The 17,090-nt window shown below is 53.4% G+C and overlaps 1 protein-coding gene across 6 annotated transcripts in view; it reads left to right on the forward strand.

Moving 5' to 3' along the window:
* Positions 1-17,090, forward strand: part of ZFR2 (zinc finger RNA binding protein 2) — a 44,184-nt gene that overhangs the window by 11,405 nt on the left and 15,689 nt on the right. For 5 of the 6 annotated variants that reach the window (XM_072787825.1, XM_072787820.1, XM_072787823.1 and 2 more), the window contains exons 2-7: positions 9,357-9,570; positions 10,507-10,630; positions 11,039-11,257; positions 11,361-11,617; positions 14,169-14,351; positions 16,000-16,225. In XM_072787825.1, coding sequence (XP_072643926.1) covers positions 9,370-9,570; positions 10,507-10,630; positions 11,039-11,257; positions 11,361-11,617; positions 14,169-14,351; positions 16,000-16,225 — 1,210 coding nt within the window. In that variant the 5' untranslated portion in view covers positions 9,357-9,369. Of the gene's footprint in view, positions 1-9,356; positions 9,571-10,506; positions 10,631-11,038; positions 11,258-11,360; positions 11,618-14,168; positions 14,352-15,999; positions 16,226-17,090 lie in introns of those variants that run through there. The other variant, XM_072787826.1, reaches the window with a different exon arrangement.

Below are 17,090 nucleotides of genomic sequence, written 5' to 3' on the forward strand. Positions count from 1 at the left end.
GGGGCAGTGGTAGGAGGAGGAGGAGGAAGTAAATGAATAGGTGAAGAGCTGTGTTCTGGAAAGAAGGGTCCAAGGTATAAAAAGAAAATACTGACTGAAGTATCTCAGCACTATGATTGCAGGAAAATCTTTTTTTTTTTTTTTTTTTAAGATTTTATTTATTAATGAGAAACAGAGAGAGTTAGAAGGAGAAGCAGGCTCCATGCAGGGAGTTGGATGTGGGACTCCATCCCCGGTCTCCAGGGTCACACCCCGGACTGAAGGTGGCGCTAAACTGCTGAGCCACTGGAGCTGCCCAGGAAAATCTTTTTTCCACTTGATTTTTTTTTTCAGACTCTAAATGTTTCTAGTTTTGTGTGTGTGTTCCCACTGAGCATGACCTGTTGAAAGTTATATATAGAAGCCATCACTGCTCCCAAACCCAGAACATTTCATTACCTGCTGTAGGTTCCTCAGACCCACCTTTCTGAAGTGAGGTCTACATTCAGGGTTCCCTGTGTTCTTTTATGTTTGGCCTTTCAGGAGCAAGCAGGAGCATCTCCCATGGGAGAAAGAACCTGACCTTCTCAGACAAGTCCCTTCTATCTCCAGCCCTCCATGTCCCCATCAATTAGGTGACTGAGCAAAATGATATCAACGGGTCTTGCCAACCTTGCATTCTAAAATTTTATCTAGATGGTGTTCTCAAAAAACCCCCTGACTTCCTGAAACAAACATTTAGACCCAAAAGCCATTAGAAGATACTTGCTTTGATCCAAAGATGAGGATGCCAGGTAGGACTTAGGAATCCACATATTTAAGCACATATATGTGCTTAAATACTGCGTTTCCTGTGCTAACAGGTGCCCAACGCTTTGCCCCCAGCTTCTGGCCTCAGCTTTTCTCCCTCCTGGGCAGACGGCCCCAGCTGGGTCCTTGTTGTCATGTGATCCTCATTGTGAAGACGGCGGCCCTCAGCCTTGTAGTACAGTGGCACACCCTCTCCTTAAACAACCGGTGACTTCCAACAATAGCCTCACAGCTTAGGCTGCTGGCTTAAGGGGCGGCTTCACCAAGAGCAAATTTGTAGCTTTTTATTGTTCCTTATCCATCAAGAGTTGAAAATTGGCAGCCTGTGCACCATGGTTGTTGATTCTTACAGCTGCCCTCTTCAGCCTGTGTGGAGTAGGCTTGTCGCTTGCTTTATTTGAATTGGTTACCAGCATTTAAAAATCGGGAGACTTTGGGGGCCTGGCTGGGTCAGTCGGAGGAGCATGTGACTGATGATTTGGGGGTTGTGAGTTTGAGCCCCATGTTGGGGGTCAAGGTTACTTAACACTTTAAAAAATAAACATTGGGAGACTTTGCAAAAACCCTGATTTTAATTGGAAAATCTGCATCCCTGGACCTGCTTAAAATCGCAAGATCTGGCACCTCTGGACTGCATCGTAAGCTCCTGCCCGTGCCAGGTGTTGTAGCACTTGAGTTCCTGTTGAATTGTCCTGCCATCTCAAGAGGTGGATGTTCCCGTTCTACAGGCGAGTAAACCAAGCGTAGGAAAGAGTAACTTGCTCAAGGCCCCAGGCTGCAGCGCAGGACTGGAAGCCATCCCTCTGGGCTGGGGCTCTCTTTCCAGTTCCTAATCCTGAAGCCTCTGTGACTCCAGCTCAGTCCTTAGGCAGAACTTTCTTATCCTCAGCCTCTCTTCTCTACCAGCTTTCTTGAAGGGAATGTCTCACGTGTGCCTGTGGGATTTTAATCCCCAGAAGGTGCCTGAGTAAGGACACGAAGAGGTCCGTGCCACTGCAAGGAGACTTCACATTTCCCAAGAGAAGGGGACAGGCCACGTCACACAGGGCCACGTAAAATTTGCCATTTAACTTCAACAACTGCTTTTTACTTCCCCTACCCCTATCTCTGTTCCAGTAGGGATTCTTAATCGGGGGCTTGTGAAGCCCAGGTGACTGCAGGCAAAACTGCCATTTCCAAGGACTCGGAGGGAAGGAAGTCTCAGCTTCTGGCTGATTCTTAACCCAGAAAACTTGGAAATTGAGAGAAGGCAAGGTGACCAATGACCTCCCATGAAGGGGAGCCTGAGCAGAGGTGGGGTGCTCTACCTCTGGATGTGTGCAGGGAGCCTGGGCGAAAGAAAGTGCCTCTACTGCCCCCTTGGCTGCCTTTCTCCCCAAACGTTAGGCTCAATTTGCAGTCCCTAAGCTTGCAGTATCCTCACCCATTTTGGCAGGTCTGAGTTTCTCAGCAGCACTTTTGACATTGAGGCAGGTCACTCGGGGTAAGTGCTGTGGGGAGTGGAGCAGCATCCCTGGTGACTGACCCAGTGCCAGCAGCCCCTGAGCTCCACCATTCTAGGGCAAGGGCAGCCGTAGACGGTATACAAGTGGGCATGGCTGTGTGTCATCGAAGCTTTAGTGTGACTCTGAAGTGTGAACATCACATAATTTTCACATGTCACGAAATATTACTCCTTTAACTTTCTCCACTCATTTATTGATTTATTCATTCATTCATTTATTCATTCATTCATGACAAACACAGAGAGGCAAAGACATAGGCAGAAGGAGAAGCAGGCTCCCTATGGGGACCCTGATGCAGGGCTCAATCCCAGGACCCCGGCCGGGATCACAACATGAGCCAAAGGCAGATGCTCAGTCACTGAGCCACCCAAGGGTCTTTCTTTAGTCATTTAAAAGTGGGAAAACCATAGTTTGCTGTGGGCCATACAAAAGCAGGCAGTGGACAGATGTGGCTGTCCCTTGCCAAACCCTGCTGAAAACCTTCCCGTTTCTCACTTCATCTCTCCCGTTGGGCCCTGTTGTGCCAGGTCTCTAAGAGTGGGTGTGAGATGCACAGCACATGCCCTCCCCGAGTTTGAGGGGGAGTCCATGCTCCACATCCTTCTAGAGCTCACTAAATAAAAGTGAGGCAACACTCTACCCTCCCAGACCATAAACACTCACAGGTGCCTTCGTGGTGTCGTGAGTAGTTACTTAGGATAAGGTTGGTCTAGTGTTCCCTTTTTTGGCCCACAGCCACCACTTTGGTCATTGTCACCACACATTTACTACCCTAGATTGCTCTGCAAAACCCCGTTGTGTTGGTAAAGCCCCGAAGGAGGAAGAATGGATGGGCCAGCAGCCCTTCAGTTAGCAGGAGCCCTCCTCTACCTCCCAAGGCCGGAAGAGGCCTTACAGTAAAGGGCGACTGGGATTTTGATGGGTGGGCCTTGGACATGACCCACTGGCCTGAGAGAAGGGCCTGGAATGGACACTGAAATGGAAGCAAAGTACAGGCGCTGACAGGGAAACTGCTGTGTGCTGAGGGACAGAGGATGTGGCAGGAGGCTAGACGGTGGGCTCGGGGCTCTCAGATATGAGGCAGAAGCTGCTTTTATGCAGTAATCAATGGAGAATCACCAAGATAGTGCAAGATTTGTCCTGTTTGAGGATGGTAAGGTGATGCTGTAGGCTGAATTGTGTCCCCTTCTCCCCACCTCCTTCATATGAAACTCTAACCCCCAATGTGATGCCTTTAATGAAGTCACTGAAGTTACATGAAGACACGGGTGGGTCTGAGGCAGCCACCCTGGCCCCATCCTGTAGCCTGTGCTTGGTTTGTGGTGTGTGGTGTGGAACCCAGCCTGGACAGGAAGTCATGAGAGGGAGTCAGTGCAAGAAAGCATATGCAGAATGTACGTGAGGATACCTTGTAGCATTGCTTTACCTGCAGGAAATTGGAATTAATGTTTGGTGGTTTAAAGAGATGCCCAGGAGCTCTTTTATGCTCCTTTCTTCAAAAGTTGGGGCATGATCATCTGCCCTGGGGTGTGGGTTTGATTTAGCATCTCACTTCTAACTAATGGAATGTGGCAACACTGCCATGTGACCAGGGTCAGAGGCTGGGTCATTACAAGGCCAGCTTCCGCCTGGGCCTTCCCACCCCCCAGACTCTCTCGATTCTCTCTGGGGGGAAGCCAGGAGCTGTGTTGTAAGAATGCTCCAGCTGTGCTGGGAAGAGCCCACGCAAGAGGACCCAAGCCTCCTCGCAAACGGCCAGCAGCAAACGGCTCACTATGTAAGGGAACATTGGGGAAGCATGGCCCACCGCCCCCATCAAGCCTTCAGATGATGCCACCCCAGTCAGCATCTTGTTGGCAACCTCAGAAAGACCGCCTAGAGCTCAGCCAAGCCACTCCTGAGTTCCTGTCCCACAGAAACTGTGAAGATTACTATTATTCAAAACCATGGCATTGGGGATAATTTTGTGACTCAGCAGTACATAGAACTAATACATGATATAAATATCTACCAGGAGGAGGTTAGGCAAATGAATTGTGATCTATTCAAAGGACTAAGTAATCAGCCTTTAAATTTGGGTGGCCCAGGATGAAAGTACAAATGGGAGCTTGCATACCATATGTCTAAACATTTTAAATTATTTTTATTTTATTTTATTTATTTATTCATGATAGTCACACAGAGAGAGACAGAGAGGCAGAGACACAGGCAGAGGGAGAAGCAGGCTCCATGCACCGGGAGCCCGATGTGGGATTCGATCCCGGGTCTCCAGGATCACGCCCCGGGCCAAAGGCAGGCGCCAAACCGCTGCGCCACCCAGGGATCCCCATATGTCTAAACATTTTAACATTATAAACCTAACTGGCAAAAATTTAAATACAGTAGGTTTTTTTTTTTTTTAAATAGAGTAGGTTTTATCCTACCTACCTTGACAAATAATTCTTTCCAAAAAAAAAAAAAAGACTAAGATTTTTCTGTTTAGCAAAACATCAAAGATGATTGAGTTTGTTTATTGTCGTGCATGTCTGGGCATTCTGTTGATCCGCTAGTGCTGTTTGGATGTCCTAAATTCATAAATGATTATATATTCTGTAAAACTTATTTTAGGTGCTTTCATTTCAGCATGAATGATGTTTTCATAATGAAGATTTACATGTTATTTGAGTTTTGTTACAATAATGAGGCAGCTGTCATGGGTGGGCTGACTTGTGTCCTCCTAAATTTTAAATGTTGGAAATCCTAACCCCCAAGACCTCACTCAGAATGTGACTGTATTTGGAGATTGGGATCTTTAAAAAGGTCATTAAGTTAGTGATTAAGTTAAAATGTAGTCACAAAGGTGGGCCCCAATCTAATCTGACTGGTGTCTTAGTAAGAGGAGATGAGGACACAGACACACATAAAGGGATGACCCTGTGAGGACACAGGAGAAGACAGTGTCTGCACACCCAGAGAGACACCTTGGAAGGAACCCGCCCTGCCAACTCCTTGATCTTGGACTTCTGGCCTGTACAGTAATGTCTGTTGTTCAAGCCACCCCATCGGTGGGACTTTGTTATTTTTAAAGATTTTATTTACTCATTCATAAAAGACAGAGAGAGAGGCAGAGACAGAGGCAGAGGGAGAAGCAGGCTCCATGGAGGGAGCCCGACCTGGGACTTGATCCCCAGACTCCAGGATCACACCCCAGGGCCAAAGGCAGGCACCAAACCACTGAGCCACCCAGGCTGCCCCCATTGGTGGGACTTTGTAACGGCACCCCGAGCAAACCAACACAGCCCCTTAGATGATGAGAGTTCCACCTCACAGCTGCAGAACACGGGAGATGGTCAGAGAGTCGGAGAGCCTGAGTCCTCGAGGGACGGGCCACAAGCAGCGTCATTCCAGGCTCCACAGGGGGACGAGAGTTCTTACCTACACGGATACCTGGGGGCAAGAGGCCTTCATTTCCACTGGGACCCCAGTTGAGAAAGGCTGAGCTAGAAGATCCAACCATAAGATGCAGTTAAAGCCAGAGTGTGCCAAACAGATATATTCTCATCAAAAATGCTGAGTATATTTTTTAAAAATGCTGAGTAAATGTAAAACATGGAAAACCAACACAATTTTTCATGTGTTTCTAAAGGTTTCTTTCTTAAAATATTAAAAAATGGGCAGCCCCAGTGGCGCAGTGGTTTGGCACCACCTGCAGCCAGGGGTGTGATCCTGGAGACCCAGGATCGAGTCCCATGTCGGGCTCCCTGCGTGGAGCCTGCTTCTCCCTCTGCCTGGCTCTCTCTCTCCTTCTCTCTCTCTGTGTCTCTATGAATAAATAAATAAAATCTTTAAAAAATATTAAAAATTTTCTGTTAATGTAAAGACAAACTATATGGGTGGGGATGGGGAGTGACAGGTAGTGATTGTGAGGTTTCTTTTTATTGCAGTTAAATAGACATAAAATATACCAATGAACCATTTCTTAAGTGCATGGCTCAGCAACATCAACACACTCACCCTGCTGCGCACCCACCCCCACCACCGTCTCCAGAACTTCCATCTTCCCACACGGACCCCCCGCCCCCCACCCCAGCCCTGGCTCCCACCATCTCCTGTCTCTGTGGACAGACCTCCTGGGAGTGGGGTCCTGCAGGAGGTGTCCTGGATCTGGGTCCGCTCCCTGAGCCTGGTGTCCTCGGGGTCCGTCCATGTGGGGGCAGGTGTCGGGGTCCCTTCCTTCCTAAAGCTAAATAATCTATTATGTGTGTGTAGACCACATTTTGCTTTCATGTCCTAGAGCAAGAGGTGGGGAGAAGGGTCTCCCCAGGGCCTGAAGAGGGGTGGTCACAGGAGCAGGTGGGGGCAGAGAGGCTTGTGTGCTTCTCAGTACAAGTGTGTATTTGTGATGGGGGGGGCTTCTAATGCAGCACTGCCCCACGGGACTTTCAGTGATGATGGAAATGTTCTATATCTACGCCTTCCACCGTGATGGCCGCTAGCCACAGGTGGCTCTCGAAACCTAAATTAATTAAAATGAAACTAAACGTTGAATTCCATTCCTCAACCACTGGAGCCAAACTGTAAGTGCCTTGGGGCCACATGTGGCCAGTGCTGCCATATTGAGCAGCATAGCTCTAAAATGTGGGGCCAGAAAAAAATAAAATAAAATAAAATAAAATAAAATAAAATAAAATAAAATAAAATAAATAAAATAAATAAAATAAATAAAATAAATAAAATAAAATAAAATAAAATATAAAATAAAATAAAATGTGGGGGCCAGGTCAGGGGCTCCTTAGCCCAAGTGAAGGGCAGCATGGGCCATAACAGAGTTAAATATGAAGGAAGCACAAGTATTTGTCTCATTCCAGTACCTTTGGACAGCCTGGGGATGTTGGGGGTGGAGAAGCAGGTTGCGGGGTATGATATATAATACGGACATGGCTTTAACGTTGGAAGACGGCACTGGGACATGGAAACTCCTTCCTGTGTAGTAAAAGTATAAAAATAAGGGCCAAGCCCAGGGGAGGTAGGAAGGGGATCTGATGGGGGTAAGATTCAGTTTTCATTAAAGAAGTTCTGGGGGACATAGGGCAAAACATGAAGGTTTATTACATCTCAGTGGTGTGCAGTCATTATGTTCTGTGCTTGAAAATTGTCTAAGAAAGAAGTCCCAATGCCGAGGGATCCAGAGAGCTAGTCAGCCATTCGCTTGATCTGCTTTTTGACCAAGAAGGTCTCTGAGACGGTGCACAGAGACACTTGAACCTCACAAGTGGCTGACTTGAGAAATCTCAGCGTTCCTTCATAGCAGACAGGGTGCTTCCATTTTTCCTGGGAGAGATGAAAGCATCTCAGGTTGTTAGAGGTCTGGTTTCCAGGTGGCGTTATAATTTTGCCGTAGGGCTGCAGACTTCGACCTGTTTGGACAGTGGGCGTTGCACTCAGGAGTGGCCCCGGGGGCCCTGGTGGGTCCAGGATGCTGCCTTTGATTGGATCCAGAAAGATGCTCTAGATGGGAGCTGCAGGGGCCTCCCCCACCCACCCTTACCTGAACACATGCCCCCCAGGAGGACTGTAAACACCTGCTCCCGCAGCTGTATTTGCTGAGCACCTGCTCTGCGCCAGATGCTCCTGCAGTGCCCAGAAAGACCTTGGGGGACACTGCCATTCTTGTGCCCCTGTGGGCTCATGCTATGGGGGAGGAGACGGCCAGGGGACAGACAGTTCCGAGAGGATCAGGTGGTACTGGGAAGAAAAATCCAGCAGGGCAAGGGGCAGGGTACTGCTGCTGTCCTAGACGGGCTCAGGGAGAGCTTGTTGGAGGAGGTGACATTCGAACAGCGACCATCAGGAGTGGGATGGGGCCACATCTCGGAGGCTTGGAGGGTTCTAAGCAGGAAGGTGACACAGACAGGTTTATGCTGTGGTCTGGCTGCCAGGGGGACGGAGCCAGTGAGGAGGTGGACGGGCGCCCGGCAGGGGTGAGGCACCGGGCTCTGCTGGCCCCCAGCTCCTGTGAGCGGCGTTGGCACTTCACTCTGTGTGGTTGACCGTCAGCATTGTGCTCGGCCTGGAGAGTGCTCCCCGTGTTGTGCCAGCTGGGCGGCAAGCCACTTAGAGGGACAGGGGCAGCTCGGCAGCCATCGTGTGGCTAGCTTTGGTCTAGAACAAGTGCGAAGGTACATGAGCACCGCTGCTGCGGTCTCTTTGTACTTGGGCCTGCCTGCCCCAAACCACACGTGCACACCAGGCTCGTCCCCTGCAGGGTTTGCGGTGGCTTTATGTGATCCATACTGGTATGGGGCTGAGAGCCTCGGTGACGCCCTTCCCAGACAGATGGACTTTCACCTTCGAGGACCATCTCCTCAGTGACGGCTATTTAGCAGAGTGAGGGACGCTTGGGTCACAAAGATCTAGGTCCAAATCAAGCACCTGCCCTGTGTCATGGTCGTCACAGATTTCCTCATCCAGAAACGGGACTGACGGACAGACAGATGGACACAGTTGGCACCGCCTCTGTGATGAGGAAGTGGAGGAGGAGACAGAGGTGCTGTGCTGCCTTCAGAGCAGACTGGTGATAAAACGAGTTCTGGTGACAATGAGTTTTTAGTTTCGTGTTAACTGATCTTCTGTATTTTAATAACAGGGGTGAGGGGTGATCCAGGATCCACTTGTCCCTCAGTTACAAAATTCCATTCAAGACCAGCTTGCTTTAAAGAATCTTGATGTCCAGAAAAAGCTTGCTGCCCACACCGATGAGCTGAGAAGTCGACCAACGGGCTCAGGGCCTGACTTTGCCACTTACAGTGCCTCAGTTTCCTCTCCTGTCAGTGGGGACAAGGGGGGCCTCTGACTCACAGAGTTGTTAGGACATTGTGTTAACTCGTGGAAAGTGCTTAGACCCAAGCCTGCTGCCCTAGAAAGGTCTTAACAAACGTTAGTAGTCACAGAAAGGGCGGGTTTACTGTAGGCGTCCAGAGCAGCTGACGCCCAGGGCCTGATGGAACTTAGGGTGTGTTCCACAGTAGTGTTACTTAGAATTCATCTGACGCAACCAGCTGTCGTGTTTATCTGTGGTTCTAGCGCCCAGCCTCCGATGGCTTTTCCCCTCCCGACCGCTGGAGCCAGCCTTGCCTCGGGCCCCGCTGCTGGAATGGGTCCCACTATGACCCCACCGTTCCCTGCAGCCACCCAGCCACCCGGGCCTGTCACCCCAGCGGGATATGGCGGGTACCAGCTCCACTCTAGCCAGCCCCAGGAGCCCGCCCTGGCACCCACCATGGCCTCCTCCTACCAGGTATCAGCCTTGCCTTTCTTTGGCTAGCACTGTTGAAGACACGGATACCGTTGAGTGGGCATGTGCGCTGGGCAGCCCGTAGTGGCAGACAAATGAGGACACATACAGACTTACCTTCCTGCTCTTGTCCCTGCCCCTGACAGGCAGCAGGGGATGAGCTTGTGCTAATAGGGCGCTTCTGGCACTGATGATGCCATCTCCTCAACTCAGAGCTCTGAGCCTAGACATCTGGCTGCTGCATTTCCACTTGGAATTGCCAACACGTCCCAAGCTGGGCATGGTCCAACCCCCGAGCCTCTGCCCCTGACCACATGTACCCCTGACGTTAGCGGGTGGTACCATGGGCTGCCCAGCTTGCAAAGCTCACACTGCCTGTTTCTGCCTTGTTCCTCCCTCCCTTGCGTCTGAGACTCTCCCTCCAGGCCACCCCTAAACTCATGCCCACCCCCAGGGCGCTGCCTGGCCTCTGCTGTTGTCCTTGCCTGCATGTTGACCTGTTCCACGCAACAGCCCAAATGCCCCTTGGCATGGCACCCAGACCCTCCCCGAGCCCCTGGCCCCACCTGTCCCTCTGGCCCCAGATGGCATGTGCACAGGCCTGTGCTCTTACTGCCCTCTGGTCGGCAAGCCCACCTGCTGCCTCCGCGTGCCGGCCCTGGCTCACGTGTGCGCTGCCTGTACTGCTCCTCCGAGGAGCTGTCGCCAAGCTAGACACTCCTCAGAGCATGTCTGCTCTCAGATGTTAACAGTTCCACGGGAGCGGCTGTGTCCATGTCACTGGTCAGTGTGTCCCCAGCTCCTGAAATGACCCAGTTCAGAGCAGGAGCTCAGGAACCGTGTGAACGTGTGCCACTTGTGGGGCGAACGAGGGCAGCCCTCACCCCTGCCCTGAAGGGCTTTCCCCTCCTCTGTGTCTCTCTGGTAACACCCTTGCAGGACAGTTCCCTCTACAGACCGTCGGCAGGTGCCAGTAGCTACAGTAGCTACGAGGACGGACAGTGTCACTTACCTGCCTCCAGCCAGCCTCAGCTCCCAGCCACTGCCACGCTCTGCCAGCCAGGTGGGCCTCTGCATGGAGGCACTGGCCTTACGGTGCCAGGAGCTGCCGCGAAGTCACACTTGAAACTTTGCAGCTTCAGAGGAGGGCCAGGGGTCCCGTGCACATCAGGGCTATCTTCCTGGCCAGGGGTGGGGCTGGTGTAGGACAGAGAGGGCAGGAAGGAAAGAGAGAGAACTAGAAGGGGCGCTAACCAGTTTCTTCCAAGGAGGTGAGTTCTGCTGAGGACTTGGAGTTTAGAGATGGAAGAGAGGGGGGCTCTGGCCTTCGGCCAAGCTTAGACTTCCAGGGTGGTGTTGCAGTAGTGCCTGGGGCGGCCAGTTGCTACGGCCACAGGGAGTGTGGCCACCACTGTCTGCTGGGAGTCATTCCAAAGGGTGGCTTTGCAGAGAGACTCTGCTTGCCCCCCAGGGACTAAAGGAACTTCCATCCAGCCCAGCGGAGGGGACAGCCAAGCCCTACAACCAGCGGCCACGGCCAAGGCAGGGCAGCCACCCGGCACCCTGGCCTCGAGCTGCATGGAGAACTACACCTACCCGCTGGCGACCAGCACTCTGCCAGAGGCCTCTGTCTCTGCCCTGCCTTCCTACACCCCGACCTCCTACAGCCCCACCTCTGCCCCGGACATGGGTGAGACGTGCTTCCGGGCACGTGCAGGCACAGGCCATACTTCTAATAGTGTCATTGAAACCAACCCGTATCCTCCTGTCTCCTTTTTCTCTCTGCTTTCTAGGACCAAGCTACCTGGGCTACGAAGCAGCGGTGCACTCGGCGGCTGGTCCTCACTGCCCCCCACTGCCGCCCCTCCCGTTCCCGGAGCCCCCGGGCTCCCTGTGGGGCGGCTCAGGGAGCAGTCCCGGTGCCAGTTCTGCCGGCAGCTTCTCTGGGAAGCTACTGGCTCCCCCCAAACTGCCAAAACCTAAGGGCGGCCCCAGGGAGCCCCCGCTTCACTACTGTGACATCTGCAAGATCAGCTGCGCTGGTCCCCAGGTCAGCTGCCATCCACCCCCCGCTGAGCAGGCCCAGAGGACCTTCTGGGGACCGTCCTGCCCGCCGTGGGCTGGGAGAGCCCCCTCCCCCACCTGGCTAACCAGACATCTGGGTCATTGCCCCAAAAGGCCTGTTATTAAACTGGCAGTGTCAAGTGCACGTCAGAGTTGCCTTTCTGGCATGCTTGTGGAAGACAGAGGGCAGGCGTAGCACTGACTGCTGGCGGTGGGAACGTGGTCTGGGGGTTCCCTTGCCTGAGAGGGCAGAGACTGGGCGGGGCCCCCTCTTCCGCACCTGATGGGTCCAGTAGGCGCCGTTCCAAGAGGCGCCTGGGGGTGGCGTGCCTTCGCTGCAGGGTCACCTAAGGAGGCCAGCGTGCGCTCGCGTGTGTGCCTGTCGGTGTCTAAGAAGGAGATCCCGCAGCCACACTCACGGATAACCCAGCTCTCACGCAGTCTGAAGTCATCAGACCCCAGGGCTCCCTCTTCACAGAGTACCTCACACTAGTTTTGTTTTCTTTTTATTACTCTGAGAGAAAGCTGGAAATTGGAGGAGTGCGTAGATTCCAGGATGGCAGGCTATCGGGGTGCATGGGGAGCCCTCAGTACCCCCATCCAGCCCCCACCTCCCTGGCCAGGCTGGGGCCCTTTCCTGCCTCCTGCTTTCTTTACAGGCCTCTTGATTGAAACTTCTGTGCACTCTTTCCACTGTAAAACACACGTGCTCATTAAGGGGAGGTTAGTTTTCTCTGCTCCTGTCTTTACTTCTCTGCGGGATTTTTATTCTGCATCTCTGCGATTGTTGGGTCCTCTCACTTGCCAAACACAAGCCTCCACTCCTAATTCTAGGCCCTGCACAGCACTGTGTTGAGTGAGGTGGGGCGCTCCCCCACGAGGGGGACACATGCCTGCTGCGAGGTTGGCACCTGTTGGACGTGCCATGTGCCACAGAAACTTGAGCTCTTGTCAATGCCAGCTTTTTTGCTAAGGTTAATGGCTCTCTTGAAATTGGAATTTTTGCTGAGAAAGCTGTGGGTTCAGAAGCAGGTGTAGATAATGACTCAGAGATGTCCCTGTACCCCCTGCCCCAACTTCCCCAAGGCCACCAGTTTCCGGGCTGCAGTCAGTGTCACAACCAGGGTGGTGACATTGATGCGAGCCATCCTTCTTATTCAGATGTCTGCAGCTTGTCATGCACATGTGTACATGTGTGTGCATCTTGTTCTGTGCAGACTTAGCACCTGGGCAGGCCCCTGCATCTGCCACCACCACCTCGGGGACCTGCATGTTCCCAGCACTTACCTACCCCTGGCCCTTCACTCCCATCTGCTACATGTGCAGGGCTTCGTCCCTGGTACCTGTTCTCGGGGTGTCCTGAGGGCCTTTCTCAGTGGCCCCCAGTGGACTATGGGGCCCCCAGGACTATGCGGACTATGGGGCCCCTGTGTGGCCAAGGGGAGTCCTTGGAGCTGCAGGAGCACCAGACAGGCCTCTTTCCTGGTCTTTCTGTCTTCACACACTGAATGCATGTTGATGGTGGGAGGTCTGGTGGCAGAAAGACAGTTGCAAACGTTTCCTCTTACTTTGAGCTTCAGATTCTGCGCCCCACGTCCTGTAGGTCATTTCATCACCACGTCCATGTGTCAGGGGGAGGCCTGGGGCCCAGAACCGAGGAACTCAGACTCGCCACAGTGATGAAGCCAGAAGTCAGACCTCAGATGGTCGAAGTCGTGAGGGTTAACTGGTGTGGTGCATGTAGGAGCAGGCCGGAGCTGCCTTACTTGCTGTACTTACAGCGGCTTTCCCTTTAGCACCATGGAGTCTGTTCTTCCAGGCTTTTCTCTGCCCCACAGGCCTTTACCTGGGGGGGTGCGTGCGTGCGTGTGTGTGTGTGTTCTGTTGCTCAGGTAAATGCTCATAAGTTTCCTGAGCTCCAGAGAGTTCCTCTCCTGCTCCTGTTGCTGGCTGCCTCCCATCTGCCCCGGAACTGGCCTGTGTCACTGGCGCATGTCACCAGGGCAGGCCGATTCTTGACGAGGTGGCTGAGCAGGCCCACTTAGAGCATGCTTACTGCAGCTGGCCTCATCTTAAGGACTCCCAGAGGGGAATCTGGAATGCCCCGTAAGAGCTTGGTCACTTGCCAGACGCCATCAGATATTTCGGGCACGCTGGTGCAGCACGCACAGGCCGGTGACTCACGCAGCCTCCCTCACAGACCCCCCGGCATGTTCGCCGCCTTCTGACAAGGAAGTGTGCCCTGTGTGATTCTGGTAGCGTATGTCTCGTGTGGTTCTTGAGGTCAGATCTAAATAGCCAGCATGTTCCTTTGAAGTAGCCCCTGAAACTCAAGAAGGTCATCAATTTTCCAAGAAGAGAAAGAAAACTTATGTCTTTCAGGCTGAGCTTCTGGCCTGTTGACCAGGTCTAATAAAGTGGCACACAACCGTCTGGGTGGCCAGTGAACGGAGGGAGGGGGGCGGGAGGCCTGGGTCTCCCCCATCACGGAACTGCACACACGGGCCTCTCAGGCCGCTCTCACTCTCTGCCTGCAGACTTACCGCGAGCACCTGGAGGGACAGAAGCACAAAAAGAGAGAGGCGGCCCAGAAGGCGGGCACGCAGCCCAATGGCAGCCCGTGTGGGGTGCAGGCACAGCTGCGCTGCAGCCTGTGTGCCGTGTCATGCACGGGGGCAGAAGCCTACGCCGCTCACATCCGGGGGGCCAGGCACCAGAAGGTAGGAGCCCTCATGCCCACCCCCCACCGATGGCCTCCCAGGGGGCAGCTGCCCACAACAGGAAGCTTTTCCTGTGGGGCCCATGCGGCTGCATTCCTTGGGATGTTCTAGAAGTTGTACCCGCCCCCTGGATCGAGGCCTCTTTCATTCCCAGACTCCAGGGAAGACTGCTCTGGGCCTTAGGTATGTTTACCTGCTTATGGAAATGAGAGTTGGAACACGGATGAAGTCAAACTGCATGTTCAATTTGGGGTTCTGCTTTTTAAAAAGTAGATCAAATGAATACAATTAAAATGGTCAAGTTCCCATGTCAATTTTGATAGCAGTGTTTTAATGGGTATGAGATTCTTTAACATCTGTGTTTTTTATATTTATTACTATGTTAATATCAACCTTTTCCTGTGGCCTTAAAGTGCCTGTATTATGCCAGCTTATGAGAAGCTCAGTGGGATCCCCTTGGCTAGAGAAGGTAGAGAGACACCCACCTCTCTCCCTGAGGGGTCTGCCCTTGCTGGGCTCCAGAGGGAGCTTTTTGAAAAGCAGCAACGCTGCCCAAATGGTATTGTTAACCAGCTAGGTAATGCTCACTTGCAGGGGGTGTGCCCTGAAGGCAGGACGAGGAGTGCCTGGTGGGACACCAGCTTGGTGACATATAGTTCACAGGCAGGAGAGTTAGGGAGGCCCCGGTCTGTGGGCCCACACGGAACCCGCTCTGTGCTCCCTCCTGCCCCTGGGGCCTCTGCTCCTGCCCTGCCCCGCTGCCGGCCCTCCTCCAGTTCCTGTTGCCAGCTGGGCCACCCCAAGGTCACCAGCCCCTGTTTTCCCCTCCCCTCCTCAAGGGCCTTGTCCTCAGCCCAGCCAGGCCAGGCTCTCAGAAGCCTGAGCAAACCCACAAAGCCCACAAAAGGAGAGAGCAGATACCTGGAGGAAGGGAAGCAAGCAAGCAAGCAGAGGAGTGGGAAGAGTGGGTGCACAGGCCTGGCCGTGTGGGGCTGCAGGCAAGAGAGCTGGGACCCAACAGGGCTGGGCTGTTCCAGGGGCCAAGGAATCCTGCAGCCAGCTCTGGGAGGGGGCAGGTCTGAGCTGTGAGTGTCAGAGCCGCGGCACCCAAGCCAGGTCTGAGGTGGTTGTCAGCAAAGATGCTGCAGGTGGTGGGGTAGTCCTTGTAGTAATGCATTGAGGGGGGTGCTGGGATGCCAAGGACAGGGTGTCACCAAATCCTACGTGAATCCGTGTCCCTGGACAGGGATGCACAGTCCCAAGGGAACATGGAGTGTATCCGTGCATGTGGACCGTCATACATCTTAGCAGGTGGTCCCTGTACCCATCTGGGGTGGGCACTGGGCTGCTGCTTGGGATGCCAAAAACAGCTCTGTCTTTCAGCTGAGACCATGCCGTTTGGACAGAGCTGTGGATGTCAGCAGCACAGGGTGTTGAGATGTTCTAGGTCCTGCCGGGGCATGACTAACGGGCCTGGAAGCAGGAAGTGATGCTTGGGAGCCAAGGGCATATCCCTGGGGCCTGGGATGGGACCCGCACCCCCCTTTCTCCAGGTTGTCTGCCTCCTACACCCACCCAGGTGCTCTTCTTTTAGGAGGTCTAATCAGACCTGGAGGTGGCCCTGACAGGGGGCCTGGGTCTGTTCCAGGTCCTCAAGCTGCACACTCAGCTGGGGAAGCCCATCCCTGCCATAGAACCAGTGCCAGGGGACTCCAGCTCGGCCCAGGCCACCTGTACCAGCAAGCCAGCCCCTCTCACCACGGAGAATCTCTCCACGGCCTCTGCCAAGCCCACAGCCCCTGCTGGCCCCAGCATGTGCACCCTGAGCAAGCCAGCACTAGCCAAGAGACCAGCTTTGAAGGCCACGTGTGTGGGTACATGTCTGCGTGTCACAGCCTAATGCCCGTGCCCTGACTCACTCCTCATGCTGGAATTTCACAGAAGTGCTTGTCCCGTTAACTTGTGTGTATGTGTACAGCCATCACATCTTTCCAGAGGGACTAAGCTCTGGATGGAGGGTGGGGAATGGTGAGAGGCAGGCCTCTCCCGCATCTTGGCCACCTCTGGGCCACACCCTTGAGAGCCAGCATGGTGACAGCACGATTCACACCCTGGTGTTCAGGGTGAACGGAGCAGGCTCTGATGAGTTATGTGGGTCTCGGGGAGATTAAAGTGGGCTCCTGGTCCCCCCACCTGTGGTCCCACCTCCCCTGGGGGGGCCCGGGCAGTAAAGGCTGCCTGGTGGTGCAGATTGAGTGGCTAACAGCTAGGGTCGCGTGTGAGACGCTCAGTCCACTGACTGCTTCACGGCGTTGACCAGTTTGCCCTCCATGACTCTGGAAAGTAGGTTCTGCTGTAATCCCAGTTTGCAGAGGGAGAAAGAGAGGTGAGGTGAGGTCATGTACCTGGCCCTGGGCCCCTTCATACACAGCTCTTAGAGGTGAGATTCAGACTCAGATCTGGCCGACAGGTCTGCTCTCCACCTCCAGGCCTTGCCCAGGAAGGGGGAGGAGGACTTATTTTAAGCCTCAGCAGCTCTGTGTTTTGAATCACCACACAACATCGAAGACCAAACCAAAGAGCAGTGTGGTAACAAGACACGTCTCCCCTCTGAGGCCCAGTGACTTTGCTTTGCCTCATGGGGCTCAGTTGACCATGACATTGGGTCCACCAGGACCTCCATCTTTGGGACCCAAGGGCTGCAGAGTTGGTGTGGCCGTGGGCTCCTTGGCAAGGGGC

Source organism: Canis lupus, chromosome 19, assembly GCF_048164855.1.
Source record: "Canis lupus baileyi chromosome 19, mCanLup2.hap1, whole genome shotgun sequence".
NCBI classification, from domain to species: Eukaryota; Metazoa; Chordata; class Mammalia; order Carnivora; family Canidae; genus Canis; species Canis lupus.